This window comes from Coturnix japonica, chromosome 5, assembly GCF_054131305.1.
Source record: "Coturnix japonica strain WE chromosome 5, WE-NBRP24, whole genome shotgun sequence".
Taxonomy (NCBI): domain Eukaryota; kingdom Metazoa; phylum Chordata; class Aves; order Galliformes; family Phasianidae; genus Coturnix; species Coturnix japonica.
In genome coordinates this window covers 47,071,995-47,086,885 of record NC_140667.1, presented here as the reverse complement: position 1 = coordinate 47,086,885, position 14,891 = coordinate 47,071,995, and the positions used below count along the sequence as shown (strand labels likewise).

Here is a 14,891-nt window from a genome sequence, read left to right as displayed (position 1 = left end):
CAGTTCCACGGGAACGTGAGCATGTAACCAAAGGTATTGCTCAAAAAGTCAGAACGATGCAAAATGTAGAAATGAATGCTAAGGTCACTTTAGTGACTTTTAAAACAGAAGTAAAAATGTTTTTCAGGATCAGGTGTATGGAAAAAGCAAGGTCTGAATTGTGGGTATGTGAGAGATGTATCTGAAAGAATAAAGACAGGAAGCAACATGATATCTTATACCTTGATAGTCCTTGGATTTGCTGTGTTTTGATGTATTCCAAACAAATGGCATTATGAACAGTGGATTGTGGTATATCCACAATCATTTCATAAGGCTAATTTGTTCCAATTTTAAACTAAGTTGGAGCATACATTCACTTGGCATAGCATTCACCTTGTTCACAACAACTGACTAACACAATGATGATAACACATATAAAGATACAGACTGTACAAAACTTCACATAGGCATGACTCTAAGGTTTGAGAATTTCCTTCATATTTAAGAATGATCAGTTCAGAAAATTCATTATGTCTGCTGGAAGATTTGCTTTGACATTTGAGACCAAATTTTGCTGGATTTCCTTTTTTCTCTTCTTCTTCCCTGCCTGTTTTTCTTGTTTCTTCACTGGGCCTTTTTGAAATTATAGCTGATAGTCATCGCTAGCCTTTCTTGCTCATGACCTTGTGAACAGACAGCAAGACCTGAATTAAGTTTGACAGCTGCAAAATGTAGCATACGAATGCTAGAAATAGCTACTTGTGTTATTGACAACCAATAAGCTACAACAAACTAACAAAATCCTTTGTAAGAGGACCTACAAAAGTGAGTTTACTGTGAAACTAGCTGCCTTTTGCTGCCCTTAATATAGAACCATTAGGAGTTTTAAAACTTCAGCTTAACTTTTGAGTTCGTAGAAAGCTTTCTTTGTAAATTTCCTGGCCCACAGTACCCTTGCTTTATGCTCTTGCCACAGTACTCTGTTGGTTTGTCCTGGTTCGAAGGAGTAAATCCTGTTTTAAATTTCCTTGGTTTCTTATAACAAAGGGCTCTGGAGGAAAGAAAATCTTTTAATCCTCCCAGCAATAACCTGACACGACCTTCTAAACACGCTATTAGCTCAAAAATATTAGCAATATTTTGTAGCTGTTTTAAGAGCTTACAATAGAGATGGATCAAATATTGAGAAGAATGATGATACTTGGATCAGAGGAAATCAGTATCTACAGAACAACTATGTGTTTAAAAAGTGCTAAATGTTATGTATTTAAAAAGCTGCACAGTGGAGTATTGTTCAGTAGTGGTGACAGAGCACAGCCAGTTTTCTGCATGCTCTTTCTAGGCTTGTGATTTCCTCACTGTCTTAGCACAAATTACTTGCTTTCTCTGTGCTCTTTAGTTACTCCAATCTGCTTTGTCCTTCCTTCGTAAGAGCTAAGCTTTTAGAAGATGTTCAGAGTTATTTTAGTATGCTCAGTATGAAATATATCTTAGAAAATTTGCAGGAAGAACTGATTTTCTGCAAATCTGGTCTCTCTAGTATACCAGTAAGCTGCCAACTATTGCACATAGCTTAAATGTCAAATAGGTATTTTAAAAAAAATCAACACTGTTGTTGAAATGTAAGTACATTAGCCTAACTCACATGGAAAGAACTTTATGGTACTGAGGTATCACAAAGTTCACTTAAAATTGAGGTCTTTACACTTACAAGGAAGAAGGGAGATATTATTACATGGGATGTACATTAGAGAAATTCAGATAAAAGTCAGTAAGAGATGGTAAAGAAATCCAGTTGTTTTCAGTAACTTGGGTTGAGGTAGCTAAATTCGGAGGTAAGACAGGATTTTAAAGCTAGAAGTTGCTTTGATACTTTTAAGCACCTCAGTTGTTCATTTTGGCATGCAACAGCAGCAGTTGTGCATTACCTTCTAAAATTACTTGATAAATCATGCAGAGGTTAGTTAATCGATCTATTTTGAAATTTCTGTTAAGTGTCTGATCTAAACGTAGAGAAGTCAATGAGAGCCTTTCAGCTGCATTAAGCACAAACTGCAAAATTACAGATAGGCCCACAGAAACACATGGGGAATATGATGCCACAAAGTGGGATTTACCTAGACCCACACAGCTGTGTGCAGCACTGACTCATTCTGACTCTAGAGAGTGCTTTATGAGTGTAGTTCCTTACTGCAGATTCAATTTTAATCTAGCTGAGCTGTCATAGTCAGAAACATGAGCTTGGTTGGTGCCAAGTTCCTGCTCCCAGATGTGAGAACATTTTGGGGTAAGGGAGTATGATATGGAGAGGTATGAGGAGAGAAAGATGGCAGGAGCAGCCAGACATGAACTGCCTGTGTGTTCAGTGGCTGATTCAGGCTCTGTCCTATAGCAGGAGAGAACTGCTGGCAGCGTGGAAGCTAAAGCAGCAGTTCTGCTGGCCATGCCACTGGTTTTCACACAGCCATGATGGCCAAGGTTTCTATAACATCTGTGTTTGCAGCAGGAATTGATTGTAGTCTGATTGCTAGATTAGAATGGCTGCTGCCCCTTCAGTCTTGGCACAAGTTTCTGTCTTGGGCTCAGTGCTCTCCAAAGACATGGGGGCACTCATCTGCAATCTAGCTGTTGATGTGCAGGTTGGTCTCTATACTTCACCTGCTAGGAAGCTTGGACAGCTGTATCATCTACTCAAAGATTTTTTTCCATTGAAATGTTTGAGGCCTTCTTTGGTACCTGGGTGGTGGTGAGTGCATTCTTCCTGCTCCTTTATGGGTTTGCGATACTCTTTCCATAGAAGTATGGCAAGGATGCACCTCTGTCATGCCGATGTTGTGAACTTTGCAAGAAGGATATTTGTGGTCTTCTGATTATTCCCCCTTAGCTGTAATAGCTGCCAAATTCACAGGCCTCACAGGTTGCTGCTGCAGGGAGGAGACTGTGGTAACTGTCAGATATGTCATTGATACAGTCCTATTTAATTAAAATAATATTCCACTAGTTTAAATTTCTCTGAACACCCTCAAGTGTTTCTTTGTTCAGTTCCAAGTCCTCCAGCAGCCAGCACTGTGCCCAGAAAGCTTTCTGCTTTTCTTTGAGGGCCATGCTGCTGTCTTCACTAGCCTCTGTGGACCCATCTCTGGACTGTCTCCTTGCTCTCCTGCATGTTTTTTTACTTCTGACATGAAGTAGTTATTCCAAAAAGCAAAGTCCAACTCCCACTTCTGCATTTGACTCTGGGGGAGATCCTTCAGGCTGCATGGCCCAGCTCCTCCTCCAGCTTTGTCATGCTGATTCGCAATTTAGCCCTTAGCTCCTATTGTTGTATTTATTGCTAAACAAAAGGAGTATTTTTTTTTATTTTTTTTTTTCTCTCTCACTGCTTAGGCTGAGTAGAAGATAGTTGTTGTGTCCACTAGCTTCCATGAGCTTTGTGGATACCCACCGAAAAGAGGTCTTGCTCGCTGAGCACCACCTCATCTTTAGCAAAGCATTATGCAAGGAGCTTGGTGGCCTGGCAACTTCAGTAATCTTCCCTATGCTGCATGCATCTTATATTCCTCATGGCTTCTAATGCTGCTTATTTCTCACTGATTTAATGGTTGACTTCTGATTTGTCTGAATGAGTCAGATGTCTGTAATAGTGACACTACATCTATGTATGTGGTAAATGTGAGAGAAAACAGATGTCTATAAAAATCACTGAGTTTGATTTGCAACAATGAACAATATTTTGATTACTCATAGCTGTATACTAATGTGTACTATCTCTTCAGTGTGGGGTGGAAATTACTTCTTTCACACCTATGTGACTTCTACCTTCATATTTGCATTTATTTTTGTAAATCTCAGCCTAGTGTACTCTGGAGTTAAGTTTAGGTCTGTTTGTTTTAGGAGTAATTGTACAATCACTGCAGTGTTTTAAAACAGTCTTGCAACCTTAAATTTCAACATTGAAATTTTCTGGCAATATCTGAACCTTGCTTATATGTAAAAGGAAATGAACAGTAGTTGCTGAGTAAGTGTCATAATATCATTTGTTCCCCAATAGATTTTCTTCCAATACAATGTGAAATTATTTGGTCAGGTTTTTATAACTTGTTTCAGACCAAAGCTGAATCATTTGCTGAATTGTAGATGAAAGACAGAATCCTAATCCAGGCTTAGTCTGACACTCTGAAGTAAAGAGTTTCAAAGTTCCTGAGATCAGAAGGCAAAGAATTTCGCAAATAAGTATCAGCCAACTCCTGTTCCTGTAAGACCTGAGGTTGAATAATGAAAGAGCAGTGGCAGAAAGTAATAGCTGAACAAAGAAAAATGAAAGGTCTAACCCTATGAACTGGCTTTAAGGTCATGAACAGGATCTTACAACATCAACACAAACTTCATTACTGGAAGAAGCAAGAAGATAGACTTTAACACAATGCGATGAGTCAGATCTGTTCAAATCATGTATACGTGCAAAATTCAGAATAACTGGAGTTTGCTAGCAAAATTAACAGGCAGAGTAGGGAGAATTTCCCTAGTGAAGCTTGTAATTTCCTGGAGATACTTCTCTGGATTGCTAACTATGGTCTGGACAAATCACAAGACTAAAGAAGCACTTTATTTTACAAGTCTGTGTGTGTCCTGTAACAGGATTTTGGGAGATGGACATATAGTCTGCAGTGCTGGTATTATTTTATTGAATCACCTACTTTGGTGTTGAGGTTTCAGGAACAATCCTGCTCTGTAGAACCCTTTCAAATCCCACATCCTCTGGCTTAAATGAAGACTATAGAATGCTCTAAATGTAGTAACAAAGATCTGTTTTTTTCCTTCTTCCAAAAGTATGTGAAATATAAGCCCAGCAAATGGGCACTGAGCACAAGTATTAGATATCTTTCATTTGTCATACTTGATTTTGAATGATGGTATTTCTCAGAATAATGTGAGAAGATTTGGAAAGCTGATTTATTCCTGTTGTAAGATAATTCTGCAAATGACTCCAATGAAGTGCAGTAATTTAGAATTCTTGAGGTTCTTTCTATATCTGGATTTATGCATTCAGCAAGCTTTTAGTAAAAATATATGAATCTTTGGTAATTACTTTAATTCATGAATAGAACTTTAACTGAGTTGAATACATGAACGTACCTTATAGTGTTCAGACTTTGTGAGACATTTCTGCTAAATCGGCTTATGAATTTCCTTTTGATGAGCTTAATTGTTGACAGATTTTTCAAAAGCCAGCAACAGCTTTCTTTGCTAGCTAGCATTCACATGAACTGGATAGTCTTGTGAAGTCCTTTATTCAATTTGCATAATATTTTGCTTCTGCTGTAAGATGAAGCAAAATCCTTTGTAGTGAAACCAACAATGTTAGACATATTAAAGGCATCAATCCTAATCAAATAAAAGAAAATAAAAAATTCACCCTCCCAGCTTGTTCTTCAAGATTTTAGGATATGTACAGCTTGAAAAAATACATATTTTTTCTTTCTTTTTTGTTTTCATTTTCAAAGAACTGTTTTGAAAAGGGTCCTGAATAATGTGTTATCTCCTATTCAGAGAAGATATTTTACTGGTTACTTAAGCACATCTGTAACTGTGCTTTTCATCTGGGATCCCTCAAGTCAGAATGCATTGCAAATGCTAATATATTCATTAAATCTAGTAAGCTTTTTTGTCCTTTTGCATGAAAGAGACAAATTTTACATCTTATATATCCAAAAGTTTTTATTGCTGGTGGTAATGTTTTAGAATTTCTACCTTTGAACACTATTCTCAGGGTGTATTGGTTGGAAGGGAAATAAATATAAAACGAAGAGTGAGATCTCTGGCCATAATGATGGTTGCGGATATCTGAGGGTAGTGAAGCATGCAGAAGCCTTGAAAATAACTGACCCTCTTTTCTTCCAAACGTTTCTGAAGAATTCTTGCTCGTTAATAATGCCTTAAAAGTAATAAAGTCTGGGATCTGCATATTCTAGCCAAATGAGGGCAAATCCCACAATCCTTGCTTTGTGTTTACTGGAGTAAATTTCCCATTTGCTTATGATAGGATGAGGTCTGAGAACTGAGTAAGGATGGCAAGATGGAAATTGGTTTGTCACCTCTGACAGTGGGTTTGCAAACTGCTGGAACCACAAATGAGCTCAGTGTTTAGCAAGATGGTGGATGCCAGCATGAAGCTTGGAAGTGCCAATTTTAATTAAAACCTGCATTTTCAAATCGAGTTCTTAGTTAACAATGGGTGGGAAATTCTTCCCACCACATAAATTTTCTGAATGCTGTATTGACTGGCAAGATGGGGGCAGCTTCTCTTTCCACAAAAGTACTGCTACCATCACCTCCCCCAACCAGAAGAAAAAGACTGCATTGTTTGTGTAAACTCTCCTTATTCAAGTCCTGCATTTCGGCCAGAACAGACAGATTTTATTTTGTCATTCTCACCCCCCTTCCTTCATTGTTAACAACGGAGCAAACACATGAGATTAACATGGCCCTTGACATGGCTCAGTTGTTTGCCATTTGGAAACTACCGATTCCTCAGTTGTATAATTGTAATAAATAAATAAATAAAATTATAATAATAATAAAATCAAAAGATTAAGTCATTTTCTGTTTATTCTAAAGATAGGAAGAACAGAGTAGTAGGGGAGAGAAGGGGGAAGCCAACAACAAAAAAACAAATTAGTTTAAGAACCAGCATGTTCCCCTTACTTTAAGGAACACAGTAAACATTTCAGAAGTGCATGCCAGCTCATTATCTATCTCAGTCTTCACTGACTTCATGAAAAACAGCAGCAGTTAAGCAGTTTTTGCCAAAAACAAATTTGGGTACATGTATTGCTAAAAAAATGTGACATTCGTTCTGTACAGGTTCCTTAATCTGCCACACAGGGGCAAATCAACATTTCATTGTTATCCTTTCTTTCTGATGTTTAGCCCTTTCTTGATTGCTCCTCTAGTCTGCTTTGAGCGTTGTTTATCCAAAGCTCTGGTATGACCTGTGAGTTGAATTGTTGGCCAGAAATGAACCTCTCCAACTGTTTAAAGATGTAGACACAGCTTCAGTAATATAATCTGCATGGTAATATCTGTTTGAAAATACCTCTTTTACAAAGTTTACTTTTTGAAAAAAAATCTGTTAATGAATTCCTTCATTGCCTAAGTTTGAAGATTTAGTTTGTTGTTAATTTATTTTTTTTTAATGAGTGTTGTTTTGAATACTCCAGGTAGCTGCCTTCTTCATTCAATTCAATGTATGCTTGCAATTTACAGTTATATTCAAATGCTTTGTCATAATAATTTGAGTAAAATGTATATTCAGTTATCATTATTTATCGTGGTAACAATAGATACAGTGGATTCCATTAATTCTTTCGTATATATCTTTCTATGTCCAAAGCATTTTAATTCGTGAGTACTTTGAATCCTATTGAACTTTGTTTCCTTTGGGAATAACTACTTAAGAGAAGTGCAAGCATCTGTTGAGCAATTGTTTTATTAAATAGTTTAAAGAATATTCCTTTTGAAATGATTTTTCCCATTGCCCTTACATTGCCTAGTATGTGCATTAGTGTCCTATTGGCACTGGTTTCTTTCATCTTAAAACTTTCCCTTCAAAATTAACATAACAAACTGTATTTTGCTTTGGAATCTATGTAATCTTCTGCCACATGTTTAAAATGCAGAGTTATGCAGTTCTGATAGTTACTCTATTGCACATACATCATACTCTTATTCTTCATGAGTAACAATTATTGAAAAATTTTTTACTTTTTTAATATACAGTTTCTGATTATTATTATTTTTCTTTCTGAAAAAACAACCCATGCTGATTCAGAATTTCTTAATAAAATGGGGCATGTTTTTGGTAGAAAACAATGCCACTTTCTTAAGGTTTTCGAAATATTTATCTCATTTTCCTTTTGGGAAAAATAAAACAGCTGGTGAAATTAGGATTTCAAAATGGGAAAAAAAAAAAAAAAAAAAAAAAGAGCTTAAATAAACACCCATTTAGCATTTTATCAAAAGCTGAAAAATGCTGGTGAAATTTAAATATTCTCATTTTCCATAATTCTCTACTTCAAATATTCTTTTTGTCATTGTTGAAATTTGAAATCCTCATGAAGACCATCTGACAGAATGTAGGGTTCTCTTTCTCTCTGTCTGGGTTTTTTATATATATTTTTTCCTTTTGAGGTAGTTCCATCTGAAAGAGTATATCAATACATTCCAATACTTATTTCAGGTCTTTCTTCATTGTTAAGCAAAGGTTGCTTTGCTTCCTTGGCTTGGTTACTTCAGTTGATGCAGTACAATCTGAAAAGTACATTTACGTGGAAAACCAAAGTGCAACACTTTGACTGCAGTTTTTAAATAACAGTAGAAAGGACATTGGCATTGCCAGTAGAAAGAAACATGAACTTTGATTGTGAGTGTTGGTCAAGAAGATGGTCAGGAAAACAGCAATCTGCAGTTGGACCAATTTTTCTAAGACTTTGTATCTGATAGCAGTCGGCAAAATATCTTTATGGACAAGTGTAAGAAGCAGGGCAAGTATAGAATGATTCTTTCTGCTGGTATACTTTCCCAGCTTCTGACAGTCAGCAGTTTTGGGACTCCCTGTGCTGAAGTTGCATCTTAACCATTGTTTTTATGAACCACTGAGTGCGGAAGCAACAATAGGAACAATGGATCACTGTTCAGCATCAGTGGCAACTGCGCTTAGAAATAAGTAACAGTGCCACTTCAAAACGCTTGACATTGGACAACAGAAAGAGAAGAGCCAGGAAATTATAGCAGCATTAAAGCCACACCCATGGCCAGAGGCAACATCTCGCAGCTCCTCCAAGTTGTGAACTCCTCGGGATCTGAGAATCCCTACCATGCGGAGAGGTAGGAGCCAAACTCACCCTCATATAAGGCAGCAACTTCTGCCCCTTTGGGATATTAATGGGATGTGGTGTCTTGTTCTCCAGTGTAGGGGTTCCTCCATTTGAGTTTCTGCTGAGATTTTTGTTTGGTGAGAGTTGGGTGACCCTGCTCCATGCTAGTACAAGATGCTAGTACCGGTCAGCTGATCTCTGGTAGTTGAGAGAGACTTCCACATTCTCTCAGAGTCACTGTCTAGTTCCTGTTCAAGCATCTGTCCCATGTAGGAAGGCAATCCCATGTTTCCTCTGACAGCCCTTTTTAGGGACTGTCAGTCTAGATCCACAATACACATGTCTGCAGTGTTCTTCATGCCCAATACTTGTCCTCATATGTGATCAGTTGCGTGTTTCTTTCTACAGCAAAGCATTTGGAAAGTGACAGAGTGTGAAGAAAAAGGGAATTCAAAATCTGGCTGAGTTTTTTCTTGGGCCAGTTTGTTCTTCTATATCCACTGACAAGTGGGCTGTTGCAGGAGTTGTTTAGAAGCCCCACCATTAGCCAGTCTCTCTGCTTGATGCAGCAACCCCTGCTTAAGATCCTGTGAGCATTTTGTGTGCTGTACTTCTCCCTGCAAAGTGAAAACACACTGAGACATAAAATAGAAGATCCTATCTGTTGTGAACTCAGCACAGGAAGGCAGTTGTAGTGGACTGGAGCTGAGCTGTGATCATACTGCAGGTAGCTCCTGCTCGATTTTGAAGACAGTATGTGTATGATTGAAGTTACATAGAGAAGAATATGTCAGCACAGGTTTCTGAACAGTTCCTTGCTGCCCCATTCATTTCAACATGCTTTGAGTATAAACAGAGTATAGTTGTCTGCCTCTTCAGCCCTTCCTTCTTTTACTTAGTTTTGCTTTGGCAAAAATTTTACTGAATCCAGCTAATTTTTTTCTTAGGTGAAAACTGTTAAGTCCTCAGGATGTTTCAGAAGCTGAGACAAGGTAAGAATGAAAATTTTAGCAGTAATCACATTTGAAACCAGGTTTTATGTTGTCTCATCTTGTCCTGATATCAGATGGTGTGAATGGCAGACTTTGTTTTCTTTTGCAGTTCCATTATTTTTACTGCATTCCTCGTCTTTTACAAAAAGCAAATAAAACCAGAACTTTTTTTTCCTTTTTTTTTTTTTCTTTTATTTTTCCCCTTGAAGATAAACTGGAACATTTTAACTTTAAAAGACTGTTTACTTTTGTAGTGTTCAGGGCTGTGGCTACATGATTAAACTCTCATGCTGATCTTTAACAATTCAGAGGTCAATGTTTTTGAAAGAGTAGGAAGGATTGCATTGGAGTAAAGCAGTGTGTTTGCTGCTCACTTTGCTGAAGAGAGCTGCAAGGCTGAAAGAACAACATTTATGTGAATCAGCCAGTTATTCTTAGGGAAGTAGCAGAGTGCAGTCTGAAATACAGCGTTACACACAGATACACAGATATCTGAAGAGGATTTTTCTCTTTTGTTTGTTGTTGAAATGTGTATGTAATTTCTGTACCTGATAAATTTTGGGCCAAAAAACTCATTCTTCTGAAGACCAAGCAGAAACACACCCTTCAAATATGTAGGGCTGTTGCATTAAACCATTATTAAACCATTGTGCTATCTCCAGAGAGTTTGGTCAAATGAGGACAAGCTTGCAGCAGGTGCAGTTTCCTTTTAGGAAATTATTGGTGTTTCTGAATTCTGCAGTGTGGTGGTTTAGTCTCTACAGAATACAGCTTGCATTTGGTTATAACCAATAAGGAATCATGCATCTGGAACAGAGTAATATAGCTGAGCAATTTATTGCATGTAACTGCAATCTGGTTCAGATCTTCTGGTTGCTTTCAATTTGAACCGCTCAACAAATGTGCTCCCAGCCTCCACTTTTATCACTTATTGTATCATTTAACAAAGGTCATAGTGACCCAGAGGAAGATTAAGAGGAATGAGTTGTGGTGGACCTTGGAAATGGAGTTTAACTGTGATTATGGTGGGCCTGAAGCCAGGGCCAGCCCTCAGTATGCCTTCTGTTTGCACTCTATTTTTCTGGGCTGAATTCAATCGTGCAGCCACATCTATGGATGAGGCAGGAGTCTGTGATAATTAGTACATCTCTCTACTCTGATGAGTTTTTCAAAATAATACTTTAAATTGTTTACTTTTTCTGTGGTTGGTTTGTTGAATTAAAAACAAAAATGCAGCTACTGTTGAAAAGAACATTCAAGTTAATGTCCAAATGTTCAGTGCTGTGCTTCTTGTATCTTGTCAAATCTTCTAGTCTTCACTGACACCTTTAGTAATAATATTATCAGGCATTTGTTCCAGATTTGTACATTATAATAAGATGGAAAATAAAGTCATTCCAGTTTGGATTTTAAGTGGAACCAAAAAACAAAAGACTGAATCAGTCATAGGAAATAATACCTGAAGCTTTACCTTTATGCAATCTTGAAAGATGAACTTTAAAAAGTAAAAAGTATTGGCTCGTGAACCAGAATCACACAGAGTAAAAGTTTAACTATCATGTCAAGGCTATCTTCCCAACAACACAACAGGCAAACTTAATTGAATTGGAGAGCAAAGTGCAAATGTGTTTACAGCTAGCGTTTTCATAAGATAATTCGCATTTCACTATTTATTTTTGCAATGGCACTAAGCAACTTGATTGATGTAGAGAAGCTGAGTAGAAGAAAGGAGGAATCACATTGTAATACCTCCCTGCCTGACTCATAGCTCCTTCACCACGTATCACTAAGCCTTCTATCCAAAGATAACTAATTTATGCCCATATATTTAGTCTTATCACCTCTATTTCAAATAGTTCGTAAAATGCAAAATGTTAGGATTCCACTTATGTACAAGTGTTCTGACTAGTGGCTTAACCATTATGATTGTGGTAGCCAAGCTGGCAATCTCATAGAAAACTGAAGTCACTTCTGGTAAGCTAGCGAAGTTGCTCTGCAGAGAAGAGACTTTCATGAAACAAAGCCTGTCCCTGTTAAGGTCAAAGATAGTTTTGCTGTTGACTGACTGCAATAGCTTAAGGATTGGTGTAAACTGTTTCAGTATGTCTTAAGATCTGTTTCTTGAGAGCTTTTTATGCAAGTGGGTCACTCTTCCAGTATCACTGTAGCTTGCAGGATCTTGCCGTGCAAGGGTTCACGTGAGTGCCAAGAGCAGCTCATTGTAAAATTCATTTCTATACCACAGAAATGCGTTATTTCTGAGAATACAAATAAAATGATGCATAATGGTATCTGGTGTGTCTTAACATTTCTGGGTAAGATTTTAAGAATTTATCCGTAAATACATCAGTTCTTTTAACTAAGTGATATGTGTCACAGCATCAGTTTAAAAGTAATACAATTGCATTTTATTATGTGATTATGTGATGTTGTGGAACAAAACACTTTAGAATCTCAAAGGATTATATAAATGTATCTTTTCTTAGTTGGTATTATAATAAATGCCAGTTAAAAAGAATTAATTTTATTAAGGAAATATATTTTTAAAAGGAGTAAAGCCTTGGTTCTGATTGTTAAACTAGCATTAAAAGAAGGCAGAAATGTATTTTTAGTTAACTCCCAAAGTGCTCGGTGTCAGAAGAAATGCCACTCTGAATTTTCTTTTTTAAGAAGGTGGCTTCTAACAGATAGGTGCTCATAAATGGTGAATTTCACTCACATAGGTTTGCCATGCAAGTCTCTGGGGCCAGGCTGAATTTTGGCAAGAGGCAAAGAGCAAGTCCTTATGAAAAAAAATAGCCCTCACTGGAATAGTAAAAATATGTTGATATTGCTTTAATTCTTTCATAACATGCTAAATTAATGTATTTGGTTTTGAACCTTTAAATGCCATCAGGGAATGTGTTTTTTATATAGTTCTCTTACAAATGTAAGGAGTAGAAGAGTAAGGAGAGTACTTTGAGTAAACAAATAATCATCCATTTTGAGTGACTGGGACACTGAAGACTTTTTTTTTTTGATGTGTCATAATCTGAGTGGTAATCAGCATCTGTGCAAAGTGATTTTACCTGAGCATTTTGCAGTTTCTTTGAATAGATGTAGAAAACTGTAGAGCGTGCAGGACTGAAGGTTATCAGATTCACATTGTTTCTAATTTCTTGCAAAGTATGCTGTCAGAATATTTATCATTTGGTAGATGCTTTTGTCCACTTTTCATGTTTGGCTTGCAGTACATAGTTCAACCGTGTCTCTTCCAAACCATTTAAACCACTGTGCGCTATTCTCTAGACTAGACCATTAATTCTGAGAAGAGAATGAAACTTATTTCTCAGTTAGCTTATTGTTCAGCTGGATTATCTGAGTAGAAGAGCCCTATTAAGTAAATGCAAGGGAAACATTCACTGGTCAGTATACAATGGATAAAATAGAATATCTTATTTTTTTGTTCCTCATTGTTCCATTCTTCATTCACAAGATAATGGCTTAAAATGTCAGAAAAACCCCAACAAAAGCAACCAACCCCGAAACAGCTTTGCAGCTTTTTGGAGAGATTACCAACACCAAAACAGTACTGTTTTGTTTCTTTTCTGTTTATGTAGAACACTATTTCATCTCTGACACTGTAGATGTTTAAGAAGAAAGAAACCTCAGATTTCCCCCAAACTACTTACCGTCTTTACTCATTAGTATAATTAGCTTCTGATCCTTGCCATACGTAATGACAGGTATTTTGAAGGGGGAAGAACAGAATCCAGTGATAGCTTCTGGAACAGTCTTCCAAATATTATCCAACTGTCCACTTATCCTCTATATATTTCTGTCACTCATATATATATATTATATATATATATATATATATATATATATATATATAAAATATATAAATATATTATATAATATATTTCTGTCACTCATACGTATCAAGATGTAGAGAAAGATAGGACATAAATAATTTTTTTTTGTATATAGCAAAGATCAGTGTTAATCTATGGCTTGGAAATACTTGATCTATTCAGAAATACAAAAAGAGTTGATGCTTGGATACATCTTGACAGGTCAGAATCAGTAGAGTTCTGCCCATGGCAGACCATATTTCTCAGCTGCAAAATCCCCTTTACTGAGTCCACTAACTATTCTTTCAGCAGACTTTACCTTTTCTTTTTCTTTCTTTCTTTTTTTTTTTTTTTTTCTTTTTTTTTTTCCCCCTCTGTTGGTATTTTATTGCAGTGAAGCCAGCAGTGGTAAGAATTACAAAAGTTCAGTGCTTTGCAACAAAGGGAAAATATTCTTATTAACTAAAAGATTGAAATTAGGAGTGTCTGTTCCCTACATACTGCTAAATTTGACTTCTGATTTTTATCTTGGAAGTGAATGTACCTATTTCTTCTATCAAAGCTGATAATACACATTTGGTCTGCATCTAACAATTTGTGATGAATGTTAGCTACCAGCACAAGTTTACCATGGCTAAGCCTGAGCTTTTTAGTTTCTCACCCACATGTTTTTCATTACCTTCCTTGCTTGATCACTGTATTTCCAGATGTTCAAGCCATTGACCTGGAGGCCATATTCAGTTGAAACCTTTTCCTAAGTAATCACTTTCAATTTGGATTGCCTTTTTCTGAAAGTATAGAAATTCTAAGTCAAGCCATTTTCATCTACCCATGTTCATCCAGATCATCTGATTCACTCAACTTCTCCGTCCTATCAGATATGAACTAATTCCCTTTGATTTTGCAATATCTTCTCTACTTCTGTCTTGCCATTAGGATGCCATCTCCAAGACAGACTGCCAGTTCGCTACTGATGCCAAACTTGATTGTTTGTTCTTAATTTTGAGCAATTATCTTTGTGTTTTCCCTTGTGCTGCTCAAAATGCTTGAGTAGAATTTTGTGTAACTAGCCACTAAACAAATCTGGTCTAATTCTAGATTTTTTATTTATTTACTTTATGATAGATTAAAAACAAAATAAAACAGGTCACAAGTGGAAGACCGCTACAAATGGGGCAACCCAATGTTCTGTTATTGTCTTTCATCTT

The 14,891-nt window shown here is 36.7% G+C and overlaps 1 protein-coding gene across 6 annotated transcripts in view; it reads left to right on the top strand.

Annotated features, from left to right (window-relative positions):
• Positions 1-14,891, top strand: part of LOC146760789 (uncharacterized) — a 207,806-nt gene that overhangs the window by 31,016 nt on the left and 161,899 nt on the right. For 4 of the 6 annotated variants that reach the window (XR_014947266.1, XR_014947267.1, XM_085550585.1 and 1 more), the window contains exon 4: positions 9,806-9,850. The exons of the other annotated variants lie outside the window; for them this stretch is intronic. Coding sequence is in view for 2 of the 4 variants with exons in the window: in XM_085550585.1 (XP_085406711.1) it covers positions 9,829-9,850 (22 nt within the window). In the remaining 2 variants the exon portion in view is untranslated. The remainder of the gene's footprint in view (positions 1-9,805; positions 9,851-14,891) is intronic. 6 annotated transcript variants of the gene reach the window in all.